At 39.0% G+C, this 14868-nt stretch overlaps 1 protein-coding gene across 4 annotated transcripts in view; it reads left to right on the top strand.

Moving 5' to 3' along the window:
* Positions 1-14868, top strand: part of GOLIM4 (golgi integral membrane protein 4) — a 94126-nt gene that overhangs the window by 64114 nt on the left and 15144 nt on the right. Inside the window, exons 5-11 of one of the 4 annotated variants that reach the window (XM_004447940.5) lie at positions 255-405; positions 3420-3502; positions 4053-4136; positions 7630-7788; positions 9530-9871; positions 11964-12232; positions 12718-12800. In XM_004447940.5, the coding sequence (XP_004447997.2) occupies positions 255-405; positions 3420-3502; positions 4053-4136; positions 7630-7788; positions 9530-9871; positions 11964-12232; positions 12718-12800 (1171 nt within the window). The remainder of the gene's footprint in view (positions 1-254; positions 406-3419; positions 3503-4052; positions 4137-7629; positions 7789-9529; positions 9872-11963; positions 12233-12717; positions 12801-14868) is intronic. The other 3 variants (XM_058295244.2, XM_058295245.2, XM_058295246.2) reach the window with 3 other exon arrangements.

Here is a 14868-nt window from a genome sequence, read left to right as displayed (position 1 = left end):
CTCATGCTAAATTCTTGTTGTTCCCATTGATGTTAATAATTAAGGAAATTATTTTTGGCCATAATCACAAACTATTTATTTGAAATATATGGGAAAATGTAGGGATCTGCACAAATTAAAAACAACCCAAGCGAAATCAGACCTACTTTTTCATTTGTTCCTACTGTTTTGCAAAAGAAAGACCCTGAGATCAAGACGTTGTTTCATATAGTTTCTATACAGTATGGTGTCTGCTCAAGTCTTCATCTTTGCAGAGTCAACATGAGGAACTAAAGAAACAGCACAGTGACTTGGAAGAGGAACATCGCAAACAGGGGGAAGACTTCAGCAGAACCTTTAATGATCACAAGCAGAAATACTTGCAGCTTCAGCAGGAGAAAGAACAAGAACTTTCTAAGCTAAAAGGTATTTGGGAATCTAGCCAGTTCATATGAAAATTAGCATTTCAGTAGACTAAAAGGCTTTGTTTTGTTTTGTTTTTTGCATGGAGATTGATTTACATTTTCATGTGGTCTTCTACCAGCCACTTGTTTTGTTGTAGCATTTCACATTTATCCCTATCTCTTTGGGTTTGTTTAGGGAAGCAGAATATATACTTAGTGTTTCTTAATGGGGGCACATGGCCATTTTGGGCAAGGCAGTTCTTCTTTTGTGTGTTGAAAGATATTTAGCATTTTTGACCCTTACCCATTAAATGCCGTTACTGCTCCTCAGTCATTGTGGCAAGGATAAATTGCCCCACACATTGTTAAAAATCCTCAAGGGGCCATAGAGACTTCCTGTTGAGTAGCTGCAAACAGCTCAAGGTCTAGGGTCAATTGGCCAGGATAGATCTTGGCTTCTTGAAGTACATAGTCGATATGTGACCTTGGGCAAGGAGTGTAATCATCATGGGTTTCCTTGTCCTTACCTGTAAAGTTGGGATTATCATAAAAATGCAAAGCACCTAGTACAGGTATTGGTATAGGGTAAACATTCAATATATTTATAACCATCATCATAGTCAGGTATTTTCAAAGTAATATGGAACAAAGTTATCACTTCTCTGAGTGCATGTGAATTCTAGAGACGGGAACCAATGCATACTATAACCTATTCAGATGCTAAATATGTTTAAAATCTGGGAATTGGCTTAAAAAGGCACATGGGTGCATGCAAAAAAAATGGTGAAATCTGAGTAAGGCCTATAGTTTAGTTAACTATACTGTGCCAATCTGTTTCCTGGTTTGGGTAGTGCACTACATTTATTTAAGATGTCACTGCTGAGAGATGTTGGGAGATGGGTACTTGGGACCTCTCCATACTCTTTTTTGTAACTTTTTGTCTATAATTATTTCAAAATAAAAGTTTTTTTAAAAGGCACATGAGAGTTAAGTAGTCCTTAAGGCAACAGAACAAAGGATTAAGGTGTTCTTGACAGAGTGTGTCAGCAGATAATACCCCAGTGATACAGACCCCTAGGGACCTTGGCTTGTTGATGTGGCCAGTGGTGAGGGGCTGTTGAAGCAGACAAGAAACAGAGGAAGGAGGAAAGACTGAATGCTGAAGGCCCCCACAAAGACGATATAAAGAAAAAGAGAACCAGGGGACTCCAGCGCCAGACGGCACTAGCCTGGCCTGAGCCCTGGAGGCTTTCCTTTGCCTGGAGAGGGGAGGGAGACGTTGACTTACAAGATACACTGCTTAGCATTTGAAATCTCGGGCTAAGCTGAATAAATAAATTATACTGATCGTAAACAGATTCGTTAAGGAAGGAGAAATAAAACATGTTACATGTTTGATCGGTACTTGGAATCCCTTAAAAGTTTCACATAAATGAGCACATTTAAATTGTAGAAATAGTCCTGAAAGGCAGGTTATTATGTCTACTCTATATTTACTCCTTCCTGTTTTGAAACAAAGCCCATGTGTAGTAAAAATTCTAATAAATTATAAATAGTAGTAAGAAATAACCATGGAAAGTAGGAGGACACAAATACGTGAGTCTGAGTTCTAAGAGCATTCAGGCCTCATAACAACCTCTTTTGAACTCTCTGGCACTAAGGAGTTTTTGGTAGTTTAAAGTGATACAAAGAGAGAATTTAAAATTCTGAGGGAGATGAGGTGATATAGCATGTAAGCCTAGATAATTATTCTTTTCATTATCATCATTAATAATAGCTGACACCACAAATGCTTACCATGTGCTAGTTCTGTACGAAACTTCCATGGCATATTAATTCTTAAAACAACCTGTAAGGTAGGCATCATGTTTTGTCTCATTTAACAGATGAAGAAATTAATGCTAACCAAACGTAAGTAACTCAAGGTAACATAGCATAGGCATGGGAGCCAAGTTTTAAATTTAGGCAGTATGACTGCAGAAGTATTCCACTGGCATTAAATTTATAACCTGAGATCTTTTTAAAAGCTAGCAAAATTTGGGTATTTCAAACTGTGTTTGTGTGTATACTGAAGCCATCTATCCAATGACACACTTCAGGTCCTCTTGGATTGCCAGTGGTCTGCTCTTTTTGAGAAAAAGCCATTATTACGCTTTGGTGGACAACTCAATCTTTGGCCACATTTCCTAATGTACTCTTTATTTCTCCTCCAAACCTCATCACAAATCCAATGCCCAAGGGTCACAGAGAAGCGAAAAAGGAATGAAAGTGGTCAGAAATGTGAGCGGGGGTGACTGATATTTTCCTTCAGTGTTGAGTGGCACCCTAGAGAATAGGGAACTGGTCTGCAGGGGGTGGCTGCCACGTAGAAGCTATTTTCCCAGGATGGTCCAGGTTTTCACCTGCTTTCTTAGCATAATTATTAATAGGAACCACTTTCCCTCTCAGTAACCCTCTTTCACTGGAAAATGAATTCTGTGATCATCCTACTACCACTCAACTCCCACTTAGTGCTCACACGTGGGTACTGGTCTTGTGATGCCAGATTTTATTAAACCAGATTCCTGAATTTTAAATGATGGTAACTAATCAAATAAGAAAGGCACTCTATAGGCCAACACTGCAGGGGCCCCCAAAAATATGTCTGTGTGCTGGATTCAGCCCAAGGGCTTCCCGATCAAACATCTGATGTCCAGATTCAGGAAAGGCAGAAAAATTACTAGGTAAGAGAGGTGAGTCTAGAATCTTTAAGCACCTGAGGCTGTTTTCTGACCAGTAGGGCTTGGGTCCTTAGCTTCTACAAGGTGTAGCTTGTTTAATAGTATGTTAAATACTGAACCAGATGGTAGTGGGGGTGTCCAGATGAATCATGGCACATGCTTATTCAGTATAGTCTGTGTTGAACTGGAATATTATACTGTCAGGTCCAAACCAAACCTAAAATAAGTTATGTGAGGCTTTAGTTGTGAAGATAATAGGGTCACAAGCCTGAAAGTTTCAAAGCTTTGTGCATTTTTTTTTCTTTTTCTAAATTAGAATCCGTATATAATTTGAGAGAAGAGAATAGACAACTAAGGAAAGCACACCAAGACATGCACATACAGCTTCAAGATGTTAAGGTAAAATAAAACCAAGCAGTTGACTGTTTAGTGTTTTTTGTTTTGTTTTGTTTTACTATGTAAGGTGGCTTTAAAAACCCTTCCTACTTGTTCTGTTTTACAAATCCAGATGATTGTTTTGGATTTTCCATAAAGTGATGTGTTCCCAATGCTGTTGTTGTCAGTTCATCTTAAACTGAAAGGTTGTCTGAAGACCTAAAACATTTTTGTTACTCCTGACATGATTATTTGGCTATATGGTTACATTTTAATAAACTTTGTATTTACAGGGGTTTATTGCTAATGGAAGAGTTGCTCCTTTGCTTTTGAGTTCCTGTTATGTGGTTATGATAGTTGGGTAGCCCATCTTATTCTTTGGAACACTACATGAACCATTGTCTTCTTTCCACAATGATGTTTAAACTTGACAAATGCTGCAGAACCGCGGCAGCTGCCCCATCGGCACCACCAAATGAATAAAGTAGCGTCTGGGTGGTTTTGCCACTGTTGTCCAGTGATAGATTTGTCTCAGCATGTTGAAGCTCAACGTGTAAAATTCTTTTTTGTGTAGCAACAGCATAAGAATTTACTCTCGGAGCATGAACAACTTGTAGTGACTTTGGAAGACCACAAGAGTGCGCTAGCTGCTGCACAGGTTAGAAGGGTAGCAGCCTCTATTGGTTCTTTTTAAAGTCTGCTTAACATTTCTGAATTCTTTTATGCATGTAGTCTTTTACAAGCCAGTCTTCAGTGAGTGCCTTAGGACAGAGTTATCCTGATCCTGAGGAGCATGCATGCTTTCAAAGACAATCAACAGAAAATCAAATAAACCTTTGATTATTTTTGCGCTGGTTGTGAGATGTGTATGACTGTTCTTCCCCCATCCCCTTTCCCACCCACCATTCCCTGCGTGCAGTCGTCTAATATTTGTTTAAACCACGGAAACTACCCTACAGATACTGTCTTTTGCAGCTATCTGATGTGTTGACTCCCGTTAAAGGAATAGGAGCTAAAGGATTTTATGATGCTAGCTTACCTAAATAAGTTATGTCAGGCATTTTCTTCCATCCTTTCCTTACTCCCAGCATCCCAGCCTGCACCCCATCCTTTAAGGAATAAGTAAGCTTATGTGTTGGGAGTCAAGCTGCAGAAAATAAGAAGAAAACTCATATCAACAGAAAAGGAAAAACGAGTCATAAGCTCCATTTGGCAAAGCCTGCAGCAGTCCCTGGCACAAAACAAGTCCTCAATAGTTATTTACTGAAAAAAATACAAACTTCAGAGAGCTTATTAAAGTGATACCATACTGAGTGTTTTACAGCTTTCTAAGAGAAGCAAAGAAATAGGAATGGCTAGCTTAATCGCTATATTAAACTAGGTTTCTCTTTTCTTCTTGGAGGAACTAAGAGGAAAAGGTAAAGAGAAACCAATTATCTATGGTTATCACAAAACCATTATTGTTTAAAATCTTTATGAAATTGTTAAAAGTTATATACGTGCTGGAACCTGAGGCTGTAGTTTCTGTGTCTTTGGGATCCCTTCTTAAGATAGCCATTAATTTAGTGTCTTCCTACCAAACCATAACTGTGTGGTAATTTTTTACATGTATACAAATTAAATTCACCTTAGAGATTATTTCACTCAAAACCTTCTTTATGAAATTCTTGCCAAGTGTTATTGTTTTATATGATGCAGTTCTTTATGCTATATAAATTGTCAGTACCCTGTGCTATAACCATAAATATTAAACTGTGCAGCAATTTGAAAATCCATAGAAATATAAACAAAATAGATGATTTAATGACCCAAACCAAATTCTGTAGTAGGCACACTGGGAATATTACTAATAGGATTTTGAAATAGAAAAAGGAAGTTTTTACTTAACTGATGTGTAGCTTTCTGCTTCTTTACATATCTTTTTGACTTCTTTGGGAAATGGCTCCAAATGTGTCCTGGCATCTTCCCCTCACTCCCCCGCCCTTTTTTTTTTGAGGTTCCAGGGGCCAGGGATTGAACCCGGGATTTTGTATGTGCGAAGCTGGTGCTCAACCACAGAGCCACATTGGCTTCCCTGAGTTGATTTTTTCTTTGGTTTTTGCTTGTTGTTTGTTTTTGTTTTTTCATGAGGCACTGGGAATAGAACCCGGGACCTCCCATGTGGGAGGAGGGTGCTCAATCACTGGAGCCACATCCACTCCCACCCCCTTTTTTAAAGTTACGCCAGAAATAATACTTAATTAGAGCCCACCCCCAATCTCCATGTTAAAACTTCCCAGATCTCCTGAAATATTTTGGGTATATACACTTTTTATATAAATCATCTTAGGGGATTTTTCCTGACAAGCTGCATTTTAAATATAGTTGAGAGAACAAAAGCGTGAATGGAATAGAATTCAGGATTTTGTAATTTATCAGGGCTCATCATAAGAAATCTGTTTTCTGAATCTTATTTAATACTCACAATTCCATGAGTACCCTTTTATAACTAAGTAAACTGAGGCTAATAGGAAGTAAAGTAACTGACCCAGGATCAGTGACCAGAATTGGGCATGAAGCTCAGGTCAGCCCAGCATCAAAGTAATGGTTAGTTACCAAGCCAGTGTTTTTTGAAATTTACCTGCAAATCTGTTATCTGGGCCTTGCTGGAGACCTACTGAACCATGATTTCTAGAGTGGGGGTCCAGGAGCCTGCATTTTCAACATGATCATTTGTGAATCTTAACGTATACTAACATCTGAAAACCCAGCATTCCTGCCTTCAAAGGCTATCTAGGAATAGGAGAGGAAGAAAGGGTAGAATTAAGGTTTGTCATTCTTCCATATGCATCTTAAAATATTAATTGTATCACTCTGTGGATGTCAGTTGTTTTGTTTTTTTTTCCTTTGACTTTCAAGGTTAGTTTGCAAATGTTTTAGTAGATTTCTGGGATAAGGGCCACTGCTAGTACATATGGCACACCTTTTTACAAATTATAAAGCAACACCCGCTCAGGGCAGATTTATAAGCAGACTTCTCCCTCTTTGGGTGAATGAGAAAAAGATACTTTGTGCCCTTCCTTGGGGTAGAAGAGCACAAAGTGAGGGTGTACAGGTATGGCTAGATTTCACTTTCCACTCCTTCCTCTTCTGCGTACACTGTGGGATGCAGCCCTCTCTAGGAAGGTTAGCTCCTTTGAGAAAAAGATTTCTGCTTCTTATGTAGGTGCTTATGTAAGCGTGTGTTTACACATACAGAATTTCTGTTTTTAGGAGAATAGTGTTGGTTTACATGCTTAGCTAAGTCTAGAGAGTGTCTATTGATTTTCTCACTTAAGGCATTTGGGTTTTTCCCTGCCTTTCCAGATCCTTGAATTAAAAATATTACATGCCCATTTGTGTGCATTGTGTGCACACAGAGACCATGTTGACACATGCATACACCTATGTGAGCTTTTCCCAGTCCTATACCTATGTTAGTATTTCTGTCAAGACTGAGAAATTAAAATTCAGCCTCATTTCATGCCTGTGCCACTGCTTTCCAAAACTAGAGCCATAGTATCAGAAGTTTCCTGTTAGTAAGGGATTCTACCTGAGCACAAGACAAGTTCTCAGGGAGGAGAGAGAGTGTGACCTGAGTGATTTTATATGTGTGTGTGTATGTGTTTATATATGTATAGATATACACCCATATATATATATGTATTAAAAATATATTTTATGACTCCTTTCCCTGAAAAATGTTACTTGGCCATATTGGTAAAGGAAATCTACACTTCTATTTATAAAAGTATGAGTTTTTTCATGGATTTCTAATGCTATCAAATACTGCAAAGCTCTCTTACTTTAATAATGATATTTATATTAGAAAGTTATTAATAAAAATCCTGACTGCTTTTTTCATGCAGCATGGGAAACTAACATCTGCCTTAGATATTTTTTCTGTGTTCCCTTTAACTCTAATTCTAATTTGCATGTGTTCAAAATGGTTAAGCATGTCAAAGTAGGAATAGCTAATGCATGGAAGCAATCTGCATTTTTTTTTTCCCAACTGGTATTTAGGTATAATATTTTTGCCTAGTGTTTCAGTGAACTCAAATGCTCATCTGTGAATAACATCTTTTTCCTCCTCAAATTGTGCAATTTGCATCCAATTGTGCAATTATATGCAGACTCAAGTTGCAGAATACAAACAATTGAAAGATACTCTGAATAGGATTCCAAGCTTTCGAAATCCAGAACCAGCAGAACAGCAAAATATTAGTCGGGTGGTACATTCTCCACGAGGTTACAGCACTGCTAGAGAGAAGCCATCCAAAGAGCCACAGGAGGTAAGAGGCATGAACTAGCCATCTGTGGTTACATCACTTTTCCTGTCAAGCTGTCATCAGGTGAACTTCTCACAATATTGCCAATTCATCCAGCAAAACATGGTTCTGAAAGTGTAATGTGTTTTGGAATCCCCAGAGCCTGTTAAAACTGAGATTGCTGGACTCACCCCCAGAGTTTCTGATTCATTTGGTTTGGGGTGAGGTAGAGTTTGCATTTCTAACTGATTCAACTGGTCCAGAGAACATTTTTTCAGAACCACTGTTTCAGTATTTTCTGGGAAAGATTTTACTGGTTTTCTCTTTATTTGGGTGGGTTTATTTATTTCTCAAACGAGAGCTCTGGCATCCAAGTTTTTAAAGAGAGAAAGTTAAATGATCATGAGTTCATTATGTGACAATCAGCTCACTCAAGTATTAAAGGAGATAATTTGAACTTGATGCTGTGCTAGATCCATACAGACCATGTCAAAAATTATATAAAAATTGATAAAACTACCAGGGGTATGAGTGCTAGTCTCATAATCCACTCTTGCATATTCTTATTCTTCATATAAATTAAGCCTTGCTGAAATATATCTCTTTTAAGTGGAATATCAAAAGCAGTGCCACCCTTATCATTAATTCTTAAAGCTGTTTTGCAATTACATGTGTAATAAAAGTGGTAACTATAGTTATCTTCCCTCCTGAAAAAGTTGTTTTTAACAATGAATGTCTGAGAACACTGGCCCCAAGTTACCATCATATTGAAATAACTACGTTTACGTTGAGTGGACTTCATATAGGAGTAGCCTCAGTCTGTGCAGAGCATTCTTTCACAGACAGGTTCACTGTCTTATGTTACTTATAACTTAAGAAAACATGACCAGATCTCTGGCCTGGAAATTGCTTCTATTCTTTACCCTAATTTGATTCCAATATAATGCATTAATCTTTTAACAACTCAGAGCTTCAGTTTTCATCTGTTAGGTAGATATAGTAATTATCTGCTTCAAACTTCTCCACAGAGATGTTGTGGAGATAAATGACAGGCGTCTGAAGGCACTTAGGCCTCTTTGGAGAAATAATAGTTCGCAGGAAGTCAGGACAATGTAAGTCACACTGGTCAGATATGTGCAGACCTTGGAAAAATATCTACCTCCAAAAGTTGTCCTCAGGTGTCTAAGAAAGGATTTTCTCATCCCCTTTTCTGCCCTCTTTCTAAATAGTGAAGGTATCATATAAAGGTATCTAAAACTTGTCAAGAAAATGGATTTAAATTAACAAATTTGAAAGGTGGAATATCCTAAGAAAGATGCTTCTTTTTTCCATTCAGAATTTCTGTATTATAACAATACAAAATATTTGCAAGAGACTCTCTGCTTTATGAAGAAATACTGCTTGATGCATTAAAATTATTTTATTTTATCTTGTCTACTGGGCACTATCTTTAACTAACATGAATGGCCATTGGTAGTGGCATTTTTTTCTTTTCTTAGTAAACTAAACTTATAGGTTTTACTTTTCAGGTTATTTACTGTATCCTTTACCAAGACGAATTTGTACTCATATTATCTCTGTCTTATAGGTGAGGTTACACAGTGAGAAGAATTAAGGGACCTCCATTGTAACCATATTTTTAAGTCAGGACTATATATTTCTTGATTCTAAGACTTCGCTTATCTTGTAATAAGTGGTAATAAAGAAATTATATCACTACCTTTGAAATAAAAGGATGTCATGCCCAGTGATGTGTTTGGCCTAGGTGTCTCGAAATAGTCATGTTCGGAAGAATCATGAAGCATTTCCTGGAAGAAGAGAAGAAACCAAACCTTATCCTCCCACCCAGAAGGAGGCAGCATTCCAGGCTCCAGCACTGCTCAGTCAACGAGAAGCAGAACCCAGGGAGACGGAGGAGCATCAGGTGGAAGAGGAGCACAGAAAGGCGCTTGAGGAGGAGGAGATGGAGCAGGTCGGGCAAGCTGAACATCTGGAGGAGGAGCATGATCCTTCCCCAGAGGAGCAGGATCGGGAGTGGAAGGAGCAGAACCGACAGAACCGACAGAAAGAGGACACCACCCTCCTGGAAGGGCGTGCTCACGCTGAGGTATGAGGCCAGCCACTTCCCACCCCCTGGGATTCTGGGCTGCTGGCTGGGAGAGGGGATGTGGCTTTGTTTTTAAATATTAAAGAAAAAAATCATAATCAGAGAAATAAGAATTCGAGTGATTTCACTGAACGTTGTTTGTGCACACTGAAGTTTTCTAGTGTAATACTGGTACCATAACTATGGAAAAATCGGAACACAGCAGTTATATATGTAGGAAAGATGACTGGGGAAAAGAGCAAGAGCTGCTGGTGTATGACTGCTTCTCTGTCAATAGTGCATAGTAAGGGAGATTTGTCCTCACATCCCATTAAAGAGGGTCAGAGACTAGGTGAGCTCCTGATTGGTCCTCCCTGACATGTGCTCAAGTCCTGAGAAAAGTCTTATTTTGTAAGATCAAAGGTACCTCCCCCTGTTTCATTTACTGTGAAATGTCTGTCGGCCTTTGCACAGACACCTTCAAGTTGGTCATTCAGTTATAATAAGGTGGATCTTATCACTTTAGCATCCTCCACTAGATGAGATGTTTAACCTGTCTGTTGATCCCTACCTTTACTTCATTCCCCCCCCCAAAGAAGTAAAACCCTTCCTTTCTTAAAATCACAGTTTATTATTATAAATGATACTTTATAAAAATTTAAAGTTAACTGACATTGCGTGCAGCTAGACACCCTTCTTCCACAACCTCTAAACTGATACCAAACAGTAGCTTACCCAGCCTTCATACAGATGCTGACCACCTTCTTTATAACTCTGAAGCTTTGGCTTTAAACTACCCAAGACTTGAAATGATTTGGTGCTTTAGGCTGCATGGGAATGAAGGCATCTAGTTGTATTCTCAAGTGGTTGCAAACAGCATTGAGAAGTCTCTCCCAGTCTTGTGTACTTTGTAACCTCCTTCAGAAGTAATTCTTGGGAAGCAGATGTGGCGCAAGTGATAAGGCCTCCACCTACTATATGGGAGGACCCTGGTTTGATCCCTGGGGCCTCCTGGTGGAAAAGAAGAAGAGAAAGTGTGCCTGAGTGTGGGTGAGCCAGTGCCCATGTGAGTGCCTGCACTGTGAGCCATACCTACACGGCAAGCCAGTGCCTGTGCAAGTGAGTCATGCAGCAAGATGGTGACGTAACAAAAGAGAGACGAAGGGGGGAGACAAGATGAAGCCCAGCAGAGACCAGGAGCTGAGGTGGTGCAATTGACAGGGAACCTCTCTCCACATCAGAGGTCCCCAGGATCAAATCCTGGTGAATCCTAGAGGAGAAAGATGAGAAGAGAAGACACAAAGAGAAATAGATACAGAAGATCACACAGCAAATGGACACAGCCAAAACAACAGGGTGGGGTAAAGGGGGAGGGGAAGAAAAAATAAATGTTAAAAAAAAAAAAAAGGAATTCCCTACTGGGATTCCAATTCTCCTCAACTATCCTCTTTACTTTGGAGAAAATTATGTGTATGTGTGTATGTGTGTGTGTGTATCACATGCAGGAAGGTACCTCAATGGGAAGCAGAGTTTAAGAATTTCTGTATCAGATTTTCCTTTAATCAGTGGTATTTGGTAGTTTCTTGCCCATGCTTTGTTTCTTTGAAGAAAATTCCCTATTTTCCTTCCTCAATCTTTAATTTGACTTTTTTTTTTTGCGGGGGGGGGGGGGTGCTGTTAATTAGCATCCCTAGGTTTTAAATTTTCCATGGAAAAGCCTGAGTTGAAGCTTCAGCTCACAAATTGCCCCAATTAGCTGAGGTTACAAGTGCCCACTTATGAGGGAGGCTTTTGAACATAAATTTAAATAAGGTTTAAAACCGATTTCTTCTGTTGTGCCCTCTGTTCCATTTGAGAGGTAGTGCATTGAACATCTCTTAAGGCAACTCAGTGCCAGCAAATTGAGAAGCTAAGTGGCTGAGAGAAGCCAAGAGGGGGCCATTCAGGGAAAGTTGTGAAATAGGTATTCTGGGACTGGTGACCTTGGTCTTCCCCTGATAAATAAGCATTAATAAACCAAGCCTGCTCCCCAAGTTTGTCAGGAGAAACAAATGAAGGGATGACCCAGAGTTGCTGAATGCTTGTGCTCAGAGCCAACTTGCTTGTCTCCCAGGTGCATCCTTCAATCAAGCCTGTTTCCAAATTCCGATCTCCATACGAGGAGCAGTTAGAGCAGCAGAAACTGGCAGCAAGGCAGGCCGAGGAGGCCCAGCGGCTCAGAGAACGCCAGGAAGCTTTGCTCCAGCAGAGGCTGCAGGGACACCTGTTCCGGCAGCAGCAGCAGCAGCAGCAGCAGCAGCAGCAGCTTCGTGCGCAGGAGCTGTCCCAGCAGAGGCAGGCCAGGCTTGAGGCGGGGCGGCCGCAGCAGCAGGAGCAGCTACGGTAGCCTTCTCCCCCTCATGGCCTTAGACCCCTCATCCGGTTTTTATAAGCAGGTTAAAAACAGCATTGTGTATTTGTTATCTGTGAACTTGAGGGGCTGTAATTGCTAGTGTAGCTGAAGAAGAACAGTGATCTGAAAATTAAATGCCAAATAGTCCATTAAAAAAAAATCTATGTATTTTTTCTGCTTAAACAGTATAGTTTAGGCCTCAATCTAGCAGGCTAACTTTATTGGGTTTTATCCTTTGAAAGGTATTTTATTTTTTTAAGTATCTTTCAAGAATGCATATAGAATCTTGATTACACCTAACTGCTTGTTTTTTTTTTCCTAGTGCTTAAAAAAACTGCTGTGTGCTTGTTTATTCTATGAAAGTATTACTTTTATTATACTATTACTGTTAAAAATGCTGTCTTTAAAGATAAATGATTTATGTCTACCTGTGCCACTCCATTTGTATCGTTGACTTTCTGCTTGCCTCTTACAGGCAGCAAGCTCACTATAATGCTCTGGATACTGACGTTGTTCAGGGAGCAGAGGAGCAGGGCATCCAAGAAGAGGAAGGAGGTGGTGAGACTTCTTAGATGATGAATGTTTTAATAAATTTCCTTGGTATTACTTATATCAACAAGCTATATACATAGCTGAGTAAGATTTGTGAATTGTGTTTCTTTCCTTGTGCCTGCTGTGTGTTTTTCCTAAACCCCTCCTACATGTACAGAGTTAGCCAAACTCATCTCTTTCCTTTCTTAACATCTTTTCCATAGTTTCTACCCTTTTTATATAGAAAATTGTTATTTCTGATAAATTATCATAGGACTATTCTACTCTGGAAAACGACTACATTTTTCCTTACCTTGGAAGTCTTTGTATATTTCTTTAAAATTTTTGAAATTAAGGAAATTCAAAACTTTCCTTTTTGCTTTCACTTTTGGTGCATAGATGTCATTTATCAAATATTGTTTACTGTGATCTCAGAACCAGAAAGTAGTTAGACTATCTCTCTGGCAACACTAACACTTATACACGTATCCTTTTCTAAAAAGCCTGAAGGAAGGTGATTACACAAACTCCCTCAATAGCCTGTTCTGATATTTTATAGCGCTTATATTCAAGAAATTGTTTTTCTTGTGCCCCCCATGTGGCACTTTAAGCTCTTTTTCCATTATCAGTAAGACCAGAGAATCATTTGTTCCCTTTTTTATTTAATAAATCCCTTTGTGCACTTGAAATCTGCTGGCAAGTTACCCTCTATTTTTATTTTCTATAAGCTTGATACTTTCTATATATTTAGCTTTTTCTCTTATGTCTTGCTTATTTTTTAAAAAAGTATTTGTTCTTCTCTTTGTGTGCTCTTAAAATCCACTTTAAATATTTTTCCAAAAAGCAGTAAGTAAATGTCTATATGATTACAAACATATGATGCAGCTGCATTGTGGCAGTCATACAGAGGATGCTTTTTTCCCCCAGCTCTGCAGATGAGGTTGCTTTTTCTTTCTTTTTTGGAAACACTATCAATTTCTTTTTTGGGAACTTGCTATTTCTTCTGTTATGGCCAAAAATTAGTTGGTAATTTCAGCAATGTCCAATTGACTAGACTTTCTTTTATTGAAAAGAGTTTTTGTGTTTTTTTCATTTTGTTTTGTTTTAGTAATTTTGTTGAGATATAGTCAAATACCATACACTGCATCCAAAGTGTACATTCCATGGGTTTTGGTATAATCACAGAGTTGTGAATGCATCACCACAATCAATCTTAGAATGTTTTCATTACTCCAAAAAGAACCCCCCCCCACCCCTTAGCAGTTACCTTTCAATTCCCTCTATCCCCTGCCGTATATATATATATATATATATGCTAATCTAATTCCATATCTATAAACTTATTTATATTTACATTTTATATAAATGGAGTCAAACAATATGCAGTACTTAGTGTCTGGTTTCTGTCACTTACACAAATTCTCTCTATAACAATTGATGAAAATAATGTTAACATATAACTATTCACTACAATTCATAGTTTGCTCTAGGTGTAGTTTAGCTCAGCTACCACTCTATTATAAACATCTTATATTTTTAAAAGATTTTTAAATGTATTTATTCCACCCCCCCCCACCCCCCCTACCCCCATTGTCTGCTCTCTGTGCTCATTTGCTGTATGTTCTTCTGTGTTTGCTTGTCTTCTCTTTAGGTGGCACCAGGAGCCAATCCTGGGACATTCTGGAGTGGGAGAGAGGTGCTCAATCTCTTGTGCCACCTCAGCTCCCTGGTCTGCTGTGTCTGTTATTGTCTCTCCTCTGTGTCTGTTTTTGTTGTGTCATCTTGCTGCACCAGCTCTCCCTTTGGGCCAGCTTGCTTGCTCAGGCCAGCACTCCACCTGGGCCAGCTTGCCTTCACCAGGAGGCCCTGGGTATCGAACCCTGGACCTCTCATATGGTAGACAGGAGCCCAATTGCTTGAGCCACATCCGCTTACCATCTTGTAATATTAATGCACCTTCTTCTGCTTCACTGAAGGACATTCTTAAATTTGTACTATTAAACACACTCATCATCTACAACATGACTTACTATGCTGTGGCAGTTCCATGTTTCATCCTTTGGCATTTCTTCTAGTGACATGTAACACCCTAAAC

This window comes from Dasypus novemcinctus, chromosome 4, assembly GCF_030445035.2.
Source record: "Dasypus novemcinctus isolate mDasNov1 chromosome 4, mDasNov1.1.hap2, whole genome shotgun sequence".
Classification (NCBI taxonomy): Eukaryota; Metazoa; Chordata; class Mammalia; order Cingulata; family Dasypodidae; genus Dasypus; species Dasypus novemcinctus.
Note: the sequence above shows the minus strand (reverse complement) of the source record. Positions and strands in the feature narration are given on the sequence as shown.